This window comes from Pinus tabuliformis, chromosome 7 (genome assembly GCF_031772625.1).
Source record: "Pinus tabuliformis cultivar Carrire ecotype Pingquan chromosome 7, CPIR1, whole genome shotgun sequence".
Lineage (NCBI taxonomy): Eukaryota > Viridiplantae > Streptophyta > Pinopsida > Pinales > Pinaceae > Pinus > Pinus tabuliformis.
This window is the reverse complement of record NC_142293.1, coordinates 1,676,935,920-1,676,959,259: the sequence shown is the minus strand read 5'-3', so window position 1 is coordinate 1,676,959,259 and position 23,340 is coordinate 1,676,935,920. Positions and strand designations below refer to the sequence as shown.

Sequence of the window (23,340 nt, the reverse complement as noted above, 5' to 3'; positions counted from 1 at the left end):
ACCATAATTTTCTTTCTTATTCAAGTACACCACCACCAACAGAACATTAGGCATTTCATCAATAGGATAGTGAGAGAGAGCAACAAAATGATCCCTCTTGAGCTAAAGCTATGTTCTCCATATTGCGATTACGTGCCACACACAGAGCCATGAACCCAACACCACAAGTGTAAAAAAACAATCCCATAGGTCATGAGCCATAGATTTGATTGCCATAACAAAAAAAATAACTAGTGACAACATCCATGCAATTCACTAGAGGCATCTTACTTCCACCCTCAACCCTACCCCAAAAGCCTTGTCACACATACCAACTACCATCACACACCTTCCTGTGTCTTGAGGATGAAACACTAATAGGTTTAGAGATTGGCACTCAAGGGGTAAGGTGAAGGTGAGATGCACCTCTCCTCAATGCAACTTTGCTAATTATTTCCTCACTATTAATTACCAACATTTAAAACATATTGACAATTGAGAATTCTCTTGTTTTCATATCTAAAAGTGACAAGCACTTTAAAAGTCTTTTGAATTTATGCATTTAATATCACTTTACAAAATTATAGAGCACAAATATAAACAAGAAAAACTTCGTGGTTTATATATCTATCCAATAGGAAGCATTGATAAATATATAAAATAATTGCTATAAAATAACTAAATGAAGTTTTAGAACCAATCTAAAATAAATAAAAATTGGTTAATATTTTGACACTAAAATGTTGAAATGAACTTTCAATCAAGCAATTTTGAACCTAGTATCTTTAATAAGATCTTCCTCAAACTTTTGTTTAAATTTGACATAACAAAGTATAAAAATTAGTTAATGAAAATTATTTATCCCTGAAAAACCCCAAAAATATGTTTATGTAACAATGTAAAATTGTGACAATATACTACATTATTATACGTGTTGCAATATGTTCAATTATCAAGAGCAGAGATTCTTAAACAACACTAAATAAATCCTATAATGTGGTCTTATCAATTTTGAACAAACATGGTCTTTTGAATAGTGATATATATGTTTTCATAGGACCAAATTGGTTTCGGGCCATTAGCTGATTTACTCTCAACTGTTGGGAATCACGATTTCCGTTAGACCAAACCCTGCAGGTGTTAGTCAATGATCACATCGCTGGAGATATGGATCCATGAGAGGCAGTTAGTCCATGTCATGAAACACAAGGGGAACGTTGGTTTATCTAATGTCCAACAATCTCCCCCCCAAAGCGAGTCGGGCGTGCATCGAACTCGTGACCTACGTTCTAATACCATTTGTTGGGAATTATGATTGTCGTTAGACCAAAACCCACAGGTGTTAGTCAACGATCACATTGCCAGAGATAAAGATCCACGAGAAGCGGTTAATCCATGTCACAAAACACATAGGGGCTGTTGGTTTATCCAATGTCCAACACCAACACTCTAGAATTAAATTGAAGTGAATTTTGATAATTAGAAATTACTTTAAGGTATTTTTTCACCATTAATACATATAAGCCAATGCTTTATGCATGTTGGAATTGGTTAAAACTCTCACATTCATATGATACTTTTTTCTTTTTCTTTTAGTTTTGTTTTAGAATGATTTATATATTAACTTGATTTCAAATAGTAAATGATAACAATAATTAAATTTTTTATATTAGATTCATATTTTATATGTTTTTGCAACACATTCTTTTAATTAGCACTGCTTCATCATATGTTTGAATAAAGTGGATATGGTGCATTTGGGTGCCATTAAGTTTCAACACAACAAACAAAAACAACATAACCATGTTAAAAGTTTATGAGATTTTAACGATTTAAAACATTTAGTATTTTTCATACATAAAATTCACTTTCATATTAATTATAAAGAAAATATATCACTTTCTAACCATTAAGAACATAACAACATAACCATGTTAAAAGTTTATGAGCTTTTAACCATTAAAAGCATTTTGTATTTTTCATACATAAAATTCTCACTTTCATATTAATTATAAAGAAAGTATATCAATTTTTAACGATTAAGAAAATTTTGTATTTTTTCATGCAAAAATTCACACTTCCATATCAATTATAAAAAATATATATATCTCTTTCGTAGTAGAAGGTCCATGTTAACACATCAAAGAACACAATACTTTAATTTGATACAAATTTGCTTTCATATCTCCATCATGAAATTTCTATAATTTACAACACACCTCGTAGGTGATTTTGCGTGTAATAACCCATATATATCATGGTCTTATCTTTTCTTATTTTGCTATTCTAGGCCTTTTCTCTTTTTCAGAGTCGCAATAGACACTCATGTTTTGTCATTGCCGCTTGATGTACATGTTAGTCGCATTGACACATTTTAATCATTTATGGGCATTAACAATAAGACTTCTGTTTTTCTTGAACATAAGTCTGCCAAATTAATGCCCAAAGACCTTCGACAAGAGGGCAATATACTCCTCAGATTGGATCGATAAGCAATGGTATCAAATCATAATGTTGTACTACTATACATGAACAAATATATTGAAACGGATTATTCAAAGGATTTGCAAAAAGGGAAAAGAAATGAATAGTCTGGTAAACATGTTATAATTTACGAGTTTCAAATAATATTGAAGACTGACCATGAAATTATATCAGTCCTTATTTAACTCTATTAGAGGGGCCATCACGTTTGAATATACCTCAACAATATGTCTGTATGTATTCGTATAAACATAAAGATAGGACATGCAAAAAAACACATGCCGACATACTTAATTTTCATGATCAGTACTAATGACTCCCAGATATCATATCATTGAACATACATAATCTGATTCAGTTTCGAGGAATGACACTAAGCCTTCTCGCTATATGCTCAGAGATCCATATTATTTACAGTTCCGTACAAAAACCAAACTGTCTATTGATTGTCTTCATCCTTTGACAACAGAATCCACAGATCAATTTCATTCTTTAGTTGAACGAGCTTCAAACAGAACACAGCTATGGGGCTGCATTTGGTAAGCGAAAAAGCTGTGGAAAAATAGTTAACATCACATTAGCAATACATACCATGCATACCTTAATGAAAAAATTGCTCTTAAACAAAAAGCCTAAATGAAATGAAACAAATAATCTTACTGTTCAGAATGGAATGAGAACGCTGGAGGGATCTAACCCAAATCCAATTATAACACTAGTTATAAAGTCATTTTCAATCCAAGAAAATTAAAGAGCACAGAAATGTGTTGAAACTCTTCAATTTTGGTAAATTTTATGCTGCTTTTGGAGACATTTGAGTCATTAATAACGTGGTGAGTTCTGTTTCCCATAACACTTTGGCTAAAAGCATATTGTTGCTTGTATTTAATACTGTGTCTTATAATCTATTTACTGGGTCTAGTGGTTAGGAACATGTGTTTCATGGATCTTCTCCACCACGGCGTTCCATACATTGTATCTTATATCTTTTATGTTCCTGCACTGTACCTTTTATATTAATGCATTGTATTTTTTATAGGAGACTGTTTGGTTCTCCCGCATTGTATGGATATCATTGTACTAAATAGTCCTTTTGACTTACTTTGTGGTCAATAGTTGGATATAAATATAATTATCTTTCCTCATAAGAGGTCCCAGGTTCAAATCTAGATAGGAATAGAGTATGTACATCTTTGTAGACTCTAGCAGTCAAATTGCTGCATGGAGGGGGTCCCATACACCAATTTGGTGTTTGGCTTGGCGGTAACTTTAAAATTGAATTATTATTATTATAGTATAAAATACTTGGATAGAAGTAAATTATCTATAGTCATATGGTATATATAGTATTACTAGAAACTATGGTATATATAGTAATACTAGAAACTACTTTTGTTGGATAAAAGTAATGGAAACTAATAGTTCAGTCTTGGTGTGGTCGTTGCTTAGACTTGTTAGAGCTTAGTGATTTGCTTCATAACTGCATTGCTACATATGAAAGCTCTCATTTATGAACCGAATTACTAACAAGTGAGTATATTAGTCAACAAGCAAGCATCGACTTAGTTTTGTGGTCAAGTAACTACGGTTTGCTTCTTTTCAGTAGGTGCAAAGAAACATTGGTAAATGAAGTGAAGTGAAGAGGCGGAAAATTGAGGCTGAAAAGGTCCCCTCCATATGGACATGCTGAGTACACCCTACTAGGGGTGTTGGCTAAGCTAGCTCCACCTTGACAAAACCTCATAGGAAGTGCTAACTTATAGCTGCATGCTCATTGGGAGGATGTCTGAGGCGGGAGTGTAGTATATTTACCCTTCAGATGATTCCGCAAAGGGGCTACTTAGGGAAATTCGCTTTTCCCTTCACACAAGACTTGGTCCTCTTAGGCTCCAATGCCTTGCAACCCACTATTAGAATGTTCATTGGGAGGATGTCTGAGGCGGGAATGTAGTATATTTACCCTTCAGATGATTCCGCAGAGGGGCTTACTGAGGGAAATTCGATTTTCCTTTCACACAAGACTTGGTCCTCTTAGGCTCCAATGCCTTGAAACCCACTATTAGGGCAATCAATAGTGCACACGCATAGGAAATAGACATAGAAAGACAATTCAATACTCATATTTTTCGTAAGAGTATTTACTAGTACATAGAATTATCTCTTTGCGTTTGAGCACTTCAATCCTCTTGCTAGAGCTGAATTATTAAACCCTTCTCTATTGAGTTTCCCATCTATTTATTCTCGCTCCTCTGTAACTGCTCTCTTTCTGTCACCCATCGGTTTCACCTACTTGATTGATCCAACTAATCTTTTTCTCTAACCTCTGCAACCATATCAACTAATCTATGCATCTTCTCTTGTGCTCCAACTCTTGTGAAGAATTTTATGTGTAACCCAATCTCGGACTAATCAATGACTAATTTATTCTACAGTTCAGTATGAGGGAGATGTGTAATTCTGTCTGTGCTTAACTTGGAGTTCATACGTGTACCTTTTAAAATAAAAATAAGTGGGCTTGATTGTGGGGAAAAACTCCACAGTTAAGCGCGCTTGAGCCAGAGGAGTTCTGGGATGGGTGACCTCCTGGGAAGTCCTGGTTACCGGGTGCAAGCCCCGGAAGTGATGAGTGATGCTATGTGATTCGTTCTCCACATTTCACTAGTTTCAATCCCAATTCTTCACCCCTGTGAGCATCACCCGATGCAATGAGTGCTAAGTGAACTATTCAAAAATCATGAGAAATTAGTCAGTTACGACTACCTCTCATGGAAATGGTCATACGTTTGAATGACTTACTTAACGCAGTTGAATCCCAAAAATGATATCTAATAAAAAAAAAATGTCAGACATAATAATAAAAAAAATATTCGTGTTTGGTTTGTTTAATTAAAAGTATTATCACTGGCCATACTAAAAGAGAAGTGGTAAAATTATTTCACTCTCACTCTCAGCCATAAATAAAATATTTAGATGTAACATCATAAAGTAATTAGAAGTAAAAAAGGCTATATATGCATTATGTAAAGCAACTGAAAAAAATAATTTTTTTATGGTTAAAACATTTTAAGTAGCCTCATTATTTTATGTTGTGACCCATTTTTAAGTATATTTTATTGCTCAATTTTGTTTGAAATTAAGGAAGTATATTTCTTCATCAAATTTGTTTCAAACAGAGCAAAGATATGTTGGAATTGCATGTTTAGGTTGTGTAGTGTACACAATCCAAGTGACAAGTAAATTTTGAAGACGTTGAATCCATTTTATACATTAAAAAATGCAACTTAAACAATGAAAAATTACAGATGGTTTATATATATATATATCTTAATTACCGATTTATCAAACTTCTATAAGGATCATATCTATTGAGGTGCAAACTTTCTATTGAGGTGCAAACTTTTAATTCAAGTTTTGCATTCTAAAATAAGTTTACATCTCAAGGGATTTGATCCCTCTCGACCCTTGCTAGATCTACGGTTAAGATGGATCTATACTGGTTGACATGGTCAAAGGAAAAACATCCTCCAAGCTCTCATGTTCCTTCTTATGTCTCCTACATCATGGAACATAGGTTTTCTCCTATCAAAGGTTCAATGGGATCTTGGATAGGAATTCTACTAGACAATCCCAAAGAATCTTGATATGCATTTTTTCTTGCAGATTTTTTAGAGATCCAATGGTGATAAGGTACTCTCTTCACTGCTTTTGTCACACATCTACCATTCATCTCTATCAATGGTTTCGTCACCTCATCTAATGGTTGTTGGGTTCCTCTACCATTCTCCGTACTAGAATTTTTATGTTAATGAATTTTAATGCAAAACATAAGTTTCACCTCACAAGGAGGTTTCTTGGATCGAGTCCCTGTGAACTTAAGCCTTAATGTTAGTTACCGCTCAAACTAACAGGGATCCTAGGAGGGTATCCTAAAAAGGAAACTACTAGGTCCAGAGCTACAATGGAGCGATAGCCCACTGTCACCTCAGCTAAGGCTCTCTCCTCTTTTTGGGCTTTTACCGATGGGAGGAGACCCGATATAAAGGGAATCACAAGATGAGTAGGTCAATGAAAGGATAAGGAGTGATTCCTAAGGCCTATTCACAAGAGAGACTCAATTGTATGGTTTGCTTGCTCGGGAAGCAAGGTGATAGGCTCTCTAGGAAGGGCTAAGAGGGTCTTTGAGGTTAGGGTTTGAGAGTATATCTTATCAAGGAAGCCCCTAGACTCAAAAGGCCCTATGAATGCTTGGCTTCTAAGTGATCTTTGTGGAATTGGAGTCAACAAGTTGCGGGACCACAAAGGGCCAAGTGGACCCAAAATTAGGTCAAGGTATGGAGTTGATCAACTAAGGATGTACTTGACCTAATTAGGGAAGGGAAGAGGATCAAGGAAATAATCTTCTTTTGATGATTTAATGCAATGATCCTAATGAGGACACTAGCCAAGGGAAAACTAGGGCAAGAAATGGTCCCTGAGCTAGGGCTTGCTATATCTCAAGATCCCACTATCGGATTTGCTTCAAATTTGGAGGGCCTCTAGAGAAAACCTCAGCGCAGTTGTGGACCAAAAATAGAAGTGTTTGGATGGATAGATTGTGAGATAATTGATGCCTTAGGTGATCTATGTAGGCTAGGCCTAGAAGAAGAGGGAGGTGAAAAGAATAAGCGCTGAAAATGATCACCAATGAGGATTAGTGCCTTGTCCTTTGGGAGAGATGGAGTCAACGGGAATTTATGGTTTGGGAAGAAATCACCCAAACAAGGGGGCCTTCAACAACTTCGCATGGCATTTAGAGCATGAGAACAACTGCTGCAAGGACTTTATACTTCAATTTGCAATAAATGATGACTTATCGAGATGTATTTAACATAAATTATCTCTAGGAACATTCACTCATTCATACATGGCCCATGACATGATGCAACACTATAAAGAACAAAAAATCCCACAATTTCATATAGAGCAGCAGTAAATTTCAGACTTGTATAGCGAAAATCCCAGCAACATTCATGTGACAAAAGTAAATGACAAGAATAAGCATTAAAAGAGTACTTACATGTATAAAAGAGTATATCCAATCATCAAATTATGCCAATAATGAAGCTCCAAGACAAGAGAGAGATATCCAAACATCAAAATTCATCCATAACATCCAAACTCGTCCTCCAAAAGGGATAACGAAAATTTCACAAGAGCAAATAACCCAATCCAAGTGATGATGATGAAAATGAATCATCTCACTTCTATTTATACACTCTAATGAATTTGATTTAGCTAAATTGGCCTAATTTAGCCCCTAAAATAAAATAATGTGCATAATAACAATACTTTTGGTGACAAGCCCACCAAATAGCTCAATAACATAAGAATAAGCCTCTCAAGAGGGTCTAATGATCAATAGAGTAAGCCGTTAGGCCTTTGAAGAGGCCTAAAAAAGTCCAAGGGGTGCCATGATGTAGAAATGGACTCTGAACATAGTGGACAAGGGGTTGGACCCTTGTTTTCCAAGCAAGAACTTGTGGTGCTCCCAAGTGGGTGTGGGGGCACAAGGACATCCTCATGGATCTCCAAGTGGATTGAAAATGCCCGTTGACCATCTGTAAGGGCTAGGATGGTGAGGTTAGCCCTCCCTTTGCAGCGGGAGATATCCTCTAGACCCTGGAACATCTGCCAAGTGTATGGTGAAAGTGTGGAGCCCACTGGGTATGGTGAACCAGGTGCATCATCCTCATCCAAAAGAGGGAACACAATCAATCAATGATCGGTGTTGGGGATCCATGAAGTAATCTCTGCTATGGTGGAGGCCCATGGCTCTCAACGCTCACCCTAAAAGTGCCAATGTGGCCCTCTAGAGGGCTAAGACCCCGTATAGGGAGACCAAATGAAGACCCATTTGCAATCCTGCATAAGATCCAATGCATCCCCTTGCCCTTTAATACAACAAGTCATTAGAATAATCAAGTAATAAAGCTTACAAGTCATGGGATCAATGGGTCACTTCATGGTGGCATGCCCTTCCATGGTGGGCTTTGGCATGTACAAGTGTCTCCAAGCTCAATAGGGGGTTAACCAAGGACCCTATTAGGTGGTTTCAACCTCTAAAGGGGGTGACATGTCCATGGCACATTCGTTAAGTGGTAGGCGGTAAACAATATAATAATGGAATGGAGTGGGGATCAGGGGAATCATCCAAACCACATGTCAAGGTGCAAGGGTAGCTATAATAAGGGAAGCCCACACTTGGATATATGAGTGTAGGAGGGAGCAAATCATGGCACATGAGTTACCCTGATCTTTGTTTTTCCACCTTTATTCATATGCCTTTTGTCTTTGATTGATTTTTCTTCATAACTACTTGGCCCAAGGTGTGGAGAAGGGGAGGGGGAGGCTAACCCTATGTGGACCTGGATGGGAAAAGAGATCAATGTGGCTAAAATGAGTGGAAGGGGAGTAATGTAGGTGGTATCGGGAAACGGGACCATGCAACCAAAATCGAGATTTCCCATGTAGTGCCATCCCTAAAGCTAATGGCCAGTAAAGGAGATTCCATGGGACTAGGATACAAGGGTAACCACAAAATCAGGTAGTGGAGACAAGAATATAGACCTAACCCACTCTTTCTGCCAAATCCCCCCACCAATCCATGCCCAAAAGTGCCCATGAAAAGTAAACAAGATTACTCAACCAAACCAATGAAAAGTCATACCTTTGGGGTCGGGAGGCCCACCTTCAAACATACATTCATAACAGATGGGTGAGGGGCCACATCGCTGGCTCAGGTGGCAGATAAAATGGCACATTGAGCTATTTGGGGGTTGCAAGGGGTTGCTAGCTATCGGCTGAGGACCATCTACGAGAAAAAAATTCTCCTATGCATACTGCCCACAGGTGGTGGGTAACATGGATGATTTGAAATATTAATTTGCTACAACAAGCAATGGACAATATTTCATCTCAATTCAACCCAACACACTAGGCGGCCCAAGAGAAACGACACCAAACATATGCCGAAAAGTTTCAGCCCTTAAGGAATGTTACCACATATGATGCATGAGGATCAATATCATATTTAAGACCTTTGTCAACAGGTTGTGTTATAGAGGATTGTTGGCTTGATAGGCATTGGTTCCAACTTTTGATACTCATCGTCTCATTGAGCATTATCTTCTGAGGTATCACCATATATTTGGAGGTATGATGGTGCATATGGCTTGTTGTTACTTTTTGGAGTCTTCATCTACACAATTTCATGCGTATTTGTTTACTTGAGGGGGCATCTCACATATCCCTAGGCACATGCACATATATGGAGGCATGACACATCATCACCATTCTATGGATTTGGATGATGGATTTGGATGAATGCCTTTTATTTTAGTCCACATTTGACTTCGCACATGCCATAACACATAGTTTGAATGGAATGCCCATCAACTGGGGGGTTCCAAAGTGGTTTTGAGGGTTTTGGAACTTGGCTTGAGGAGCACCTCACTCTTGTTGAATATGTTCTTAGAGCACCCTATAGTTGACCCCTGTATTGAGGTGGTTTGATGGTTCTGGCACATGGTTTTGGGTCCTTATGTGTATTTTGGAGGAACACTCCACCTTTCATGCACAATTCCCTAGAGTGTTCCACCTTCAAGCCTTGATTGGAGGTGTTTGGGTGTGCTTCTTGAGGAGTGCTCCAATTTGATAGTTCATTTACCTAAATTGCTCCACTTGCATTTCCTTGTTTGGAAGAGATATGGTGGTTATGCATATGGATCTAGGTCCTTTGCAAGTATTTTGAGCCCACCATCCTTTGAGGAGGTTTTTAAACAATCATTGGACCTTTATTGCACACCTATCCATGCGATCCATCTTCTAGGGAGGGAGTTGTTACATTTGAAGAGAATGCCCTAGCTCATTTTTCTATTATTGGCATGCTTTTGGTATATTGAGGTAGTTGACTCCCTCAACTCGATTTATTGCTCACTAGCATGTTTTGAGAGGGTTCTTGATGAGCACTCTAGAGGAGGATGTTACACGTTATTCAAGAATGCATATGACATGGTCAAATAAGCCTAATCTTAGGAGGTATTTTTCTTTTGGAGAGGACAAATGGCACCCCAACTTATTTGTCCTTATATTTTATTATGTATTTTTGACTTGTCTTTTGGAGGTTGTTAAGAGATACATTATTTTTATTTATCCCAAGAGAGATCCTAGATCTAGAGCTTATTCATTATTATTTTATTGTTGAGGATTTTAAGATGGGTCTCTATATAAAGAAAAGCTCCCCCATTGTTATGGTTGTTCAAAGTTTGTGGAAATAATTTTAGGATATGATTGAATATCTCTTTTTAAGGCAAGGAAATTCAAGGGTTTATGATTGAATATCTCTTTTGAAGGCAAGGAAATTCAAGGGTTTCATCTTGTTATGTGAGGCATTTTTCATCTTCAAATTGCTGAATTATATAGCTGGAAATCACTTGCAAAGTCTGCTGTAAGGGCTTCTTGAGACGATTAATTTTACTCCATTAAAATAGCTTAGGTTGTGGTTTTCCCTTCTTATGTTCTTTGTTGTTTACTGCTGAAAATAAGAAATTGCAGCCATCATTTTAGTAAAAGGTTGTTGCTGGTTTACAGTTCAAAGTAAACAAACACTTATAGTCATCAATGTCACCACATTGGGTTACCCTTTTTAGTTCCCTCTAAGGTTGCAACTGTTATTAGGGATTTATAACTCAAGTGCAACTTTGGATGGTAACAAGGCACTTTTTTCCAAGCATAAAACATATCTGTAATCACTTTAATTACTACACATTTACAATAGCAAATCTTCTCTATCATTTTCAATATGTATGTTAAATCACTTAACACTTTCAACCATATGTTATATCAAATCAGCATGAACAAAAAGGAATGGAAATTACCAAATCAAGAAGACAATGCAAGCTGAAAATCAATTTTCCAATTACACAATTCTGGATAGTTGGAAACTTCACACGCACACACACACAAGAAATGAGGTATATGTACATACTCATCACAAGTTGGTACAATCTTCAAGAACTCCAAAACCCTAACTAGTGAAACCATGAAAACCCTACCCACCACCAAGGATCCACAATAACCAAGCATGAACACTGACAAGTACTCCTTGGTTCCAACATCAAGCTTGAATCACACACGCTCTCCACACTGGCTAAGTTTCCCTTCTTAGGGTTTACAAACCCCAGCCATTTTGAATCACACAAGTACATGGCAAGACAACTCTAGCACTACTCTCCAGATCTACATGTTCATCCTATGGTTAGAGTCCTCAAATCTTAGGTCTTCAACTTTTGCGTCAACACAAGCACTGAGATGTCCATGGAACATTAAGAAACAATAACCAAGGCTTCTTCCAAGAAAGGAATCACACCAAGCTCAAGACTCATCAAGCTTATCTTTCCATGATCTTTCCCTAGCATTACATCTGAAAAGAACAAGGCTTCAAAACCATTCAAAGCATTAGATCCACTCTCCATATATTCTAGTAGGGTAGAAACTCAATTCCACAATAAGTGCCACAAGAACCATCATCATCTCCAATGTCATGTTCTCCAAGTTTTATACGCATAGCTCAAACACTATTCATCACAGGGGAAAACCATTAGATAACTTTTGAGGTCTAAAATGGGCCTCCTAAGGAATATTATAAAATAATAGTGGAAATAATAAAATAAGATTAGATTAAATCATCAAAGTTTAGAGGGAAAAAAGAAAAACACTACTTTTTCAACTTATCTCCCTATGGTTTTACTCAAATTTCGAGCGGGAGCACTCGTTGGATGAAAAATTTAATTCCTCATCCAAGGAGTATCCATGTTGCATACTATTGATGGACCCTGCTACATGAAAAATGAGAAATACTTGAAAAACATGATGGCAATCACATTTTTCATGTATTTCTCATTTTTCATGTAGTTGGATCCATTGAAAGTATGCAACAAGGGTACTCCTTGGATGAGGAATTAAATTTTGCATCCAATGATTCCTCCCGCTCGAAATTTGAGTAAAACCACGGAGATAAGTTGAAAATACGAGTTGAAAAAGTAGTTTTTTTTATTTTTTAATCCTTTTACTTTTTTACTCCAAAAAAGGTGAATCATCCCACATGGTTGCCATCATGATCTTGAATCCTATTGGTTCTTATAAAGTTGATTTTGTTTGTACTTTTTTGTTTTGAGACCCATTTTTGACATCAAAATTTTTCTAATGCACTAGCATTGTTGATCTAGATTGTCATTGATGTCAATATGGCAATATTCTGGATACTAAATGATGATGTGAAGCCAAGCAAAGCAGATCTGTGAAACAACAGAAGCAAGAAGCCAAGAAGGAAAGCCATCAGGGAAGCCATTGGAAATCATCGTGAAGCCAAAGAGTAAGAGGAAGAAGTTCATCGGAGGAGCAAAGAGGAACACATCGGAAGAGTAGCTATCGGAAGTCATAAGAGTGAAGAAAAGCCACAAGAGGAGAACCCAAGAGTAAGAGCCATAACGGAGGAGTTAATAGTAATAAACCGTGTAAACCTTTTAAAAGTTCATAGCGCGTCAAAGAAATCAATATCAATAGCTTTATCGCTTTATTATGTGTCACATTGAATCCCTCGACTGCGATATGTATTACGGACCCAATGGTTCCATAAAAATAAGCTCTATTGTTATATCGCATCTGCCATACTGGAACTACCGCATCGGAAGATTTATCGCAAAGGAATATCACACCAAAATCTGCGATTGTGATATCATTGCGGACCCACTGCACCATTGTAATACAACTCAATATAATATCGCATCTATCGCATAATCGCAAACCAAAAAGGGATGTTCCATTCAAAACATTGATTGCAATATAATATGTGGACCTGGACAAGTTATAGTAACAGCCCTAAATAACATCGCGTTCGGCTATCGGAAGTTACACAAATCATAAAGGGTTGTCATCGTCAGACTGTCGATTGTGATAAGACTTGTGAACCCGACGGACCATCGATTACGATATTATTGTGGACTCGATAGACCGCCAATTGCGATAGAGTGGTGGACCCAACGGAGTTATTAAAAGTTAAAACAGTTTATTAAATATCACATCCGCAACGGGGTGATATGTGAATATCGATGATATTGATATCAGACGACAGAGCATGTGCACACTTGTAAAACCTCTAATTATCATGAAAATTGCGATTGCGGGATTAAAGGAATGATGTGGCATGTGGGACCTCCAATATGGATATAGCCTCTCTTATGATGCGATATCCGTAAATAACAAGGCTATGTTATAATTGATTGAATATTAACAAAAGGCCCTCCAATATATTTTTAATATGCCACCTCATGCACAAGTCAACCTTCCTCCATTAGATGTGTCTTTTTGGTGGAACATATATAAATACAGGTTAAACGTTTCACCTTAAGCATGGATCTTGGGCATTGAATATAGAGAAGAAGTAACAGTTCACAACTTGTGAACTTGAAAAAATAGAGGAAGCCGAAGGTCGAGCAGGAAGAAAGGAAGTCGAAGGTCCAACAGGAAAAAGAGCCAAAGGTCGAGAAATTCTATTGATTGGGTTAATCTTTGAAAGGATCAGACCTGTGATGAATTAGAAGAAGTACAAACCGCAACCTGAAGAACAATTTTGTGAAGATCTGTATGACCTCGAACCAGTGAAGTAAGATTTCATCAGTCATCATTTGAAGGGAACAGTAGACAACACTAGCATTGAAGTATTTGTGAGTTTGTTCCTTGGAAGTGAGATACTACGACAGTCACTCTTGAAGCAGTTACTCCTGAAGTGGTTACCGCGACAATAAGAACAAAGGCTTGAAACAGAGAATTGTTTTTGTGCAGACATTGAGGCTTAGCGCAGATATCTTGTTGAAAAACTTCAACAAATCTTGGAGACATTATTGGAGATCATGATGCCTATTTGAAATCATCATGAGGTAACTCTGCAGACTCTATTTGGGCAATATGAAGAGTTGTGAAGACTCCTTCATATGAAGACAGGTTGTCATTGATGTAGCAGTGAAGCTGTAGATTGATAGAATTCAGTGAAGAATATTTTGGGAGCAGAGAATTACTATCAAACATATCTAGACAAAATATAGCAGTGGGTTGGAGCCCAGAGGGTTGGTGCCCTGAAGGTTGGAGCCTCGAACAAATCCAAGGTTGGTGCCTTGACAGGATAGGGTCAAAGCCCTTGGGGTTGGTGCCTCAGAATTGGAAGGATTGGTGTCCTTGGAGTTGGTGCTCCTAAATCCAAAGTTGGTGCCTTAACAAAATAGGGTCGGAGCCTTAGAGGTTGGAGCCTCACAAAATACCAAGTTGGTGCTTGGCAACAGGTTGGAGACTGGGGAATTGAAGATCGATGTCTTCATCAAGGGTTGGAGCCCTATATATTGTACTTGATTCGTTATAAAGATTATATTAATAAAAACATTTATTCCTATTGCTTATTTTGTGTTCTAAATATAATTGATTTAACTGGTATAAGTAACAATTGAAAGGAGTATTGATTCAGCGCCCCTCTCAGTATTTCCAACAATTGGTATCAGAGCTAGTACCATCGCACAAAGCCTAACAGCTTGAAGGTTGATCAATTAGAACAAAAATGGCAAAGCCAAGGAAGAAGGTCTCCAATCCTCCTAAAGATGTGTCTCGCTCAACCACCAAAGTTGAAATTAATCAATTTGTAAAGGCTCCATAGTTCAATGGAAACTTTGATATATGGGAAGCAAGAATGAGGAATTTCTTAAAGACTGAAGTTTGGAAATTAGTGATTGCTAATAGCATGATGGATGAAGAATCCAAGGAGTACAATGCAAAAGCAAGGAAGGCAATCTTGAATGGGCTACCAGATTTTATAAAGGACAATTTAGAAAAGTGGTTGTCAGCAAACGGTATACGGGACAAACTTCATGACCTTCACTCAAAAGGAGCATTGACCATGTCCACTAGTCAAGAAGATGATGGAAAAGAAGAAGGAAATCCAGAACCCATCATGGAAGCTGAAAATAAGAATGGTGACATCAATGCCAAAGAAGACCTAGAAGATGAAGAGAATGAAAAAGATTTTGAAGAAGATCTCTTCACTAAACTTATGGCTGCCATGGAAGAGATTATCAATTTGAAAAAGGAAAACGAGGAACTTAATAAGAAAGCACTAGCTCGTGACTAAGACCCAACAAGGAAGGAAGTTGACCTTGTCAAGCTTCAAGTACAAGAAAGGGATGAAGAGCTTTCCAAGCTTAAGGAGGAATTTCATCAAAGTAAAAGAAAGCATCATGAAGAATTCATGCCCATGACAAATCAGTTGGATAAGGCAAAGAAATGGGAAGATAACTTGTCAAGCCACCTTGAACAAACTTGAAGCAGAGATTGGTCAACACAAGGAAGAGGTCTCCTCCCTTAGATCACAACTAGAAGAAGCAAGGAAACAAGCACAAGGAACTGAGAAGACAATGGAAGCATTGGTAATCATAGAAGCACAGGTTGATGAAGCAGAAAAGGAGAGAAACACCATGATATGAAAACTAAAAGCAAAGGATGAAGAAATATTCAAACTAAAATTCAACCTCAACCTTCTCAAGGCCGAAACATGTAAAGCTACAAGGATCATGGAAGAAATGGAGAGCAGTCTAGCTAAGGAAAATGAAGAAATCTTCAAAATGAAATCAGATATCATCTCTCCTAAAATAGAAGCAAACGAAGCAACTTGCATCAAGGAAGAGATTGAGACACAACTTGCTAAAAATAATAAAGATTGCGAAAGATTGGAAGAAGAAATTGTCTCCCTCAAGAAAAAGGTAGAAGGGATGGACAAATTTTTGAAGAGCTCCCAAGCCTTGGATGACATGCTCAGCCATCAAAGATCCCCATTTGATAAATCAGGTCTTGGCTATGAAGGAGAATCCTCAAGCAAGAATGATAATGCTTCAAACAACAAGGATGTGAGAAAGCCAGAAAGAAATATTGATGCTCCTAGTTCCAGCAAAGGCAAAGATAAGAGTCAAGGCAACAATGAAGGAAGTCCCATTCCAAGAAGAAATGTAGATGATGTCAAGGATGCAAGAAGCAATGGTTATAATCAAAGGATATCAAGGCAAAAAGACTTCATAAATACATCAAGGAAACCTTCATCTCCCAGGTATCAAAGTTTATTTCTTGGTTATTGTTATGCTTGTACAAACTTTGGACACATGGCAAAAGATTGTAGGGCATATCACAAAGATAAATATTATGGTCCCTGACAATCTCCGAGAAGCAATTTTGCTAGAAATCATGAATTCTTATTCATGAACAACATAGAGTGCTTCAAGTGTCATAACATTGGGCATATGGCACGTGATTGTAACTTGACTTGGGCACCTACTCAAGCTAGAACTATGCCAGAGAAGAAAGTTACACAAGTATGGAGAAGAAAGCAAATACAATCCAAAAATCTCCTGAACTCTCCAGCCAACAACACATGTTGTTGACCTGATGAAGATGTCCTTGATATTTCGAGTGTTTGATGATGGGATTCTACCAAAAAGAAAGATCATGCATACAGTTAGGGGGAGCTTGTTATTCTTGATCATTATTGCAGAAGCTATCCGTGAAAGGGTCCTTATGAAATCCTTGTTGAGCTATATTGACAATCATTCTTTGATAGATCATTTCTCAAGAACACTCCGTTGAAGAACGTGATCTCTTATCTATCCAATGGACTGTTGTTGAAGATGTTTTCCACTTGATCACTAAGCTGAAATTGGAGCAGCAGAGAAGGCCATCTAATGCTAATAAGGCAAATAACTATGTTGCTGTTATTACAAAAGTTGAATGTCTCAACTCAATGACATGATGTGTGAACAATCGAATATAGCTCAGGTTGATGTTGGTCACTTACAAAAGATAGCAACAGTGAGGCACAACCTCATCATTTCATCCGAATGCAATGATGTTGAAATATTGGATGGAAGTGACTTAAGGAGAAGCACAGAGATACAGAGGAACTCAGATCTGAAGAAGAGATTGCGAGAAAGACAATTTCAGTGGCATTTTCCCTTGACTTGAACTATGAAGACCTCTTAATTCTGACTATGGAGACAACAAAATACGGATTGTAGAAGCATAAAAACTTGGACTTGAACATTTGGTGTATGGCTATTTGGAGTCTATTTGGAAGCATTGAAATGGAGCATCTTTAAGCATTGTTGAAGCCATGATAAAGTAGCCTTTGAGACATGAAGAAGGGATAATGTGCTAGCTAATGATGAGGCAGCAATCCTTCTATCTTGAGTAAAAAAAAGAGCACCACGACAAGGGGGAGTAACATACCCATGAAGATCTACTATTCATAAAGAACAAAAGCAGTTTGACAAGGCGAGTCCTTGTACACCCCTTTACCACTGATGTCAAAGGGGGAGAGAAGAAGAATATTGCCATTAATAACAAAGGGAGAGATTGTTGATCTAGATTGTCATTGATGTCAATATGGCAAATATTCTGGATACTAAATGATGATGTGAAGCTAAGAAAAGCAGATCCATGAAACAACAGGAGCAAGAAGCCAAGGAGGAAAGCCATCAGGGAAGCCATTGGAAATCATCGTGAAGCCAAAGAGTAAGAGGAAGAAGTTCATCAGAGGAGCAAAGAGGAACACATCGAAAGAGTAGCTATCGGAAGTCATAAGAGCGAAGAAAAGCCATAGGAGCGAGAACCCAAGAGTAAGAGCCATAATGGAAGAGTTAATAGTAATAAACTGTGTAAACCTTTTAAAAGTTCACAACGCATAGGAGAAATCAATATCGGTGTCACATTGAATCCTCCAAATACGATATGTATTACGGACCCAATGGTTCCATAACAATATGCTCTATTGTTATATCACATCGCCATACCGGAACTGCCGCATCAGTAGATGTATCGCAAAGGAATGTCACACCAAAATCTGCGATTGCGATATCATTGTGGACTCGCTGCACCATTGTAATACAACTCAATATAATATCACATCCGTCGCATAATTGCAAACCAAAAAGGGATGTTCCATTCAAAACATCGATTGCGATATAATATGCGGACCCGAACAAGCTATAGTAACAGTCCTAAATAACATCGTGTTTGATTATCGGAAGTCACGCAAATCATAAAGGGTTGTCACCGTCGATTGCGATAAGACTTGTGAACCCAACGTAATGATATTACTGTGGACCCGACGTACCGCCGATTGCGATAGAGTGGTGGACCCAACAGAGTTATTAAAACAAATTATTAAATATCGCATCCGCTACGGGGTGATATGTGAATATCGGTGATATTGATATCAAAAGACAGAGCATGTTCACACTTGTAAAACCTCCGATTATCATGAAAATTGTGATTGCGGGATTAAAGGAATGATGTGGCATGTGGGACTCTGATTAACCCAGCGTGGCTCTGCGTCCCTCCACGTCAGCCTGCATAGGCCCCGCGTCTCTCATTCTGCACTGTCTTCCACTGACCTTGCGTCACCTCCTCCTCGATCACTGCCTGTTGCTGAAGCCCTCCTCTTCCTCCAACCTGCAACTCCCTCTGAACTCGATCTCCTCTTCCTTGAGAATCGAATTTCCTTGAGATACTGAGTATTTGCTGGTGTTTCTCCAAATGACCCTCAAGTCTTCTCTTATACTTTTCTTGTTGATGAATCAACGATTGAGATTAAGTCCCTAATCAACAGCTAAGATTAAAACAAACTTGATCCTCGTCTCTTAGAAGCTTTTCATCCATATCTTTATTAATACCCATTAATATTTTTATTTTCCAAAGTTTAGACTTAGAAACCCTTTAAAAATATTAATTATTTTAATAACTCCTTATCCAGATGGAATTTCTCAAAACAATTTTTGGGTCTTGGAGATCTCATGTGCCTTAGCCTCTCCTCCAAATTTCAAGGCTAGAGCACATCCGATGCTACCAAAAATCAACATTTGATGGTAGAGGATGAGCCACTCATTCTAGTTTTGTATGTGGATGATCTCTTTTTGACAAGATCATCAGGGCTCATGGAGGACTACAAGAAGAACCTGGCAGCATAATTTGACATGAAGGATTTGGGGTTGATGCACTATTTCCTAGGATTGGAAGTGTGACAGAAGGATGGGGAGATCTTCCTTGGGCAAGGAAGATACGGTACAGATATTCTGCAAAGGTTCAAAATGCAAGACTGCAGACCCATGTCTACACCCATGATTACCAATTGGAAGAAGATAGACGCATCAGATGACAAGGATGTCGATCCCACCTTGTATAGACAACTCATTGGGTCTCTCATGTATCTGGTCAACACTAGGCCAGATATTTGCTTCGTAGTAAATACCCTTAGTCATTTCATGGTAGAACTGAAAAGGGTACATTGGGCAGTAGTGAGGCATATTCTGAGATATTTTTGCGACACAGTGGAGTATGGGTTGAAATACACTTGAGAGGATGACGTTAGACTTTGTGGGTACTGCTTCAGTGTTGGATCAAGGATGGTCTCTTGGTGTAGCAGGAAGAAGAAGTCAGTAGCACTCAGCTCTACAGAAGCAGAGTATATGGCAGCCAGCACAACTACATGCGAAGCCATATGGCTTCGGAAGCTGCTAGTAAGCTTGTTTAGGCAGAAGATGGAGGCGACCGGTGTCTATTGTGATAATCAAAGTTGCATAAAGCTCTCTGAGAATCCAACGTTTCAAGATAGGTCGAAGCACATCAATATTCGGTGTCACTTCATCAGAGAATGTGTACAATGAGGAGTGGTTCAGCTACAGTGTGTTCCCACAGAAGAGCAGGTTGCAGATATACTCATAAAAGCTCTAGGGAGAGCTAAGTTCGTCTACTTTAGAGAATAGATGGGTATGGCAGAGAACCCATTTTAGTAGCAGGGATAGGATATTTTGGATGTTTTTCAGCTGCAGATGTTGCAGTTGCAGCAACAACAGATGAAGGGGAGTTGCAGTGTTAGCGACAACATAGATGCAAGTATATCAGAGTTGTGTAGTGGTTGGTGGGCAGTTTGGCAAGACATCAACAATGTGACAGGAGATGATGCAAAGACAGGGTGTGCAGTAGCACTAAAACACATTCCTCGCTAAGAGGGATTGTTAGTTTTTGTAGCATCATATGTGTTCTAACCACGAAATTTGGTGGACAAGCTAGAATACATGAGATCTCCAAAAGCCAGAAATCATTTATGGAAATTCCACCTAGAGGTGTCTCAATTAGATTATTAACGGATTTTTAAATATTTCTTAAGTCTAAACTTAAGGAATATGGTTAATTAATCAGTATTAATTGATATAAGGCATGAATCATCTAGAATCTCACACGGATCGATCCAGAGATGATCCCAACCATTGATTAAGTTTTAATCTTGGTCGTTGGTGCTCCAACAGTGCATTATAGGAGGAACTTGATGTAGTGATTGAGAGATCATCCAATGTAGATACTCAGTTGCTCAGGCAATTCGATTTTCTTAGTAGCAGCAGCTCAGTAGAGAAGATAGAGCCAGAGGGTGACTAGCAGGTGGAAGAGGAAGGAAGCAGCATTCCGGGAGGAAGATTTCCAGTTCCCTGGAGAGGCAAAGAAAGGAAGGCCAAAATTTCCAGAGGGCCAATGTAAGCTTTGCGCAAAGGGTGATGCAGGGAGCTCAACGCAGAGGTTAGGGAAGCTATTTTGGAGGCTAAAAATAACTGTGGGGTGAGAGAAAATTCTCACGATATTTTTGCCAGTATTTTCCTCAGATTGGATTGCCAATTGGGCATCTAAATTATTGTACTCAGAATTGCTGTTGAATATTAATAATAAAACCCTCATCTGCTGCACTAGCTTTCCCAAGATGGGTTTTTCCGGGGAAAATTGTCCAAAAATAACTGTCGAATTATTGTGTGTTAGAATTTCTCAGTTTCTAGTGTTTTATTTTCCGCAATATGTTGATAGTGAAAATTGCAACTGTGATTTTATTCATTATTTGTCGTAGCAAATAAACCACATAATTAATTTGTGAGTTAGAAGAATAATTTCCAGTAGCTACATTAGATAAAATTTCACATCCATGTCTGCTTTTATTTTTACTTCTAAACCATCCATCTTAACATTCATTATCGCTTCCAATTCACTTTTGGTTACTCTTTGTGAGAGCAAAATTTGTTGCAATTGGTCCTATAATTTTGATATATCATGTTGCATTTCTTCCTCTTCTTCATGCATTATAGTAGAGTTTTTTGTTGGCTTACTAGATGTTGTGAAAATTCTATCACTGCGGCAACTGATTTACTTTTCCTACTTATTTCATCATAAGTTATTCATGAAATTACTTCAACAAACATTAAAATAAATACTGCTACAGATATCACATCATAATACAGAAGCAAAAATATGCACACATTGACAAAGTTATTTTGGACAAATATCCCTAGAAAAACCCAATGTGGGAAAACTGGTGCAACAAGGGAGGATTTTATTATTCAGCAATTTTCTTGTACAATAGGGTGCCAAATTGGCTTACCCACAGAGAGACAAACATCCAGCACTTTCCTAAACTCAGCATAGGCCCTACTGACCTCTGTTATAGCCTGAAACCCTTTGCATAAGCCTAATGAGGATCTGCACAACCTCTCTGGGCTTCTACATCACTCTTGCAGCCTCTGCGTGGATGGCATAGGCCCTTCTAGCTTTGCGCAGTCTCTGCTGCCTCTGCGTGGCTTCCTCTGGTTCTGTGTCTACCTCTTCTGCGTTGATCTCCCATCTCTCTGTTCTGTACTTGTTGCCTCCTAGCTGCTCTCCAGACCATTGGTTCAATTTATCAGCAAACCTCGCTCCAGAAATTGAACTGACTAGTCTCCCTTAGTGTGTTCTCCAAGTTCCCCCTCAAGCCTCCTCTTATACTTTTTTTGTTGACATCTCAACGGCCGAGATTAAGTCCCTAATCAACGGCTAAAGATTAGATCTGGCTTGATCCATGTCTTTTGGACCATTTTAACATAGATTCATATTAATACACATTAACATTTTATTTTCCCTAAGTTTATACTTAGGGACTCCATTAAAAATATTAATTATTTTAATATCACCTGATTTGTTTAGAATCTGCCCAAACCCTTTCTAGGTATTGGAAATCTCATGTGCCCCAACCTCTCCACCAAATTGCGTGGCTAGAGCACATCCGATGCTACCCAAATCAACACTCCCTCTTAGCGAGGATTGTGCTCTAGCAATACTCCTCACTGAGTATTACTCTGATCATCCGACATCGATACCTATGTTGATGCTAGGCCTCCCTGCCCAACATCCTCTGCACTGCTGCATCCTGTATTGTTGCCCATGGTTCTGCCACTGCCACTGCTGCATCTGTACGACAGCTCCCTCTGCATTTGTGCTGTTGTTGGTCCTTTCTCCCAACACTACACCTTCCTCTGCATCTGTGCTATTGTTGGTCCTTTCTCCCAACAATGCATCTGCACTGCAACTCCCTCTTCATTCGTGCTGCTAACACACTATTCTGAAAGAGGTTCTTTACCATCCCCATCTTTTCCCTGAAGTAGTCAAATTTTGACTTTCCAAGGGCCTTGGTGAGGATATCTGCCACTTGTTCCCCTGTAGGAGTGTAGCTCAAATGTACAGCTCCATGTTGTACACAATCTCTGACAAAGTGACACTGGATATCAATATGCTTTGACCTATCATGAAATACTGGATTCTCAGAGAGTTTGATGCAATTCTGATTATCACACATGATCCTGGTCGCCTCCATATTTCTTTTGAATAGGTTTACCAACAGTTTTCTAAGCCATATGGCCTCACACGAAGCTGTGCTTGCTGCCATATATTTTGCCTCAGACGAGC

The 23,340-nt window shown here is 38.3% G+C and overlaps 1 protein-coding gene across 3 annotated transcripts in view; it reads right to left on the bottom strand.

The window, feature by feature from the left end:
- Positions 1–2,556: 2,556 nt before the first annotated feature.
- LOC149254893 (isoamylase 2, chloroplastic-like) overlaps positions 2,557–23,340 on the bottom strand; it is a 542,818-nt gene continuing 522,034 nt past the window's right edge. For 2 of the 3 annotated variants that reach the window (XM_089460267.1, XM_089460266.1), the window contains exon 26: positions 2,557–3,015. In XM_089460267.1, the coding sequence (XP_089316393.1) occupies positions 2,949–3,015 (67 nt within the window). In that variant the 3' untranslated portion in view covers positions 2,557–2,948. The remainder of the gene's footprint in view (positions 3,016–23,340) is intronic. The other variant, XR_016267196.1, reaches the window with a different exon arrangement.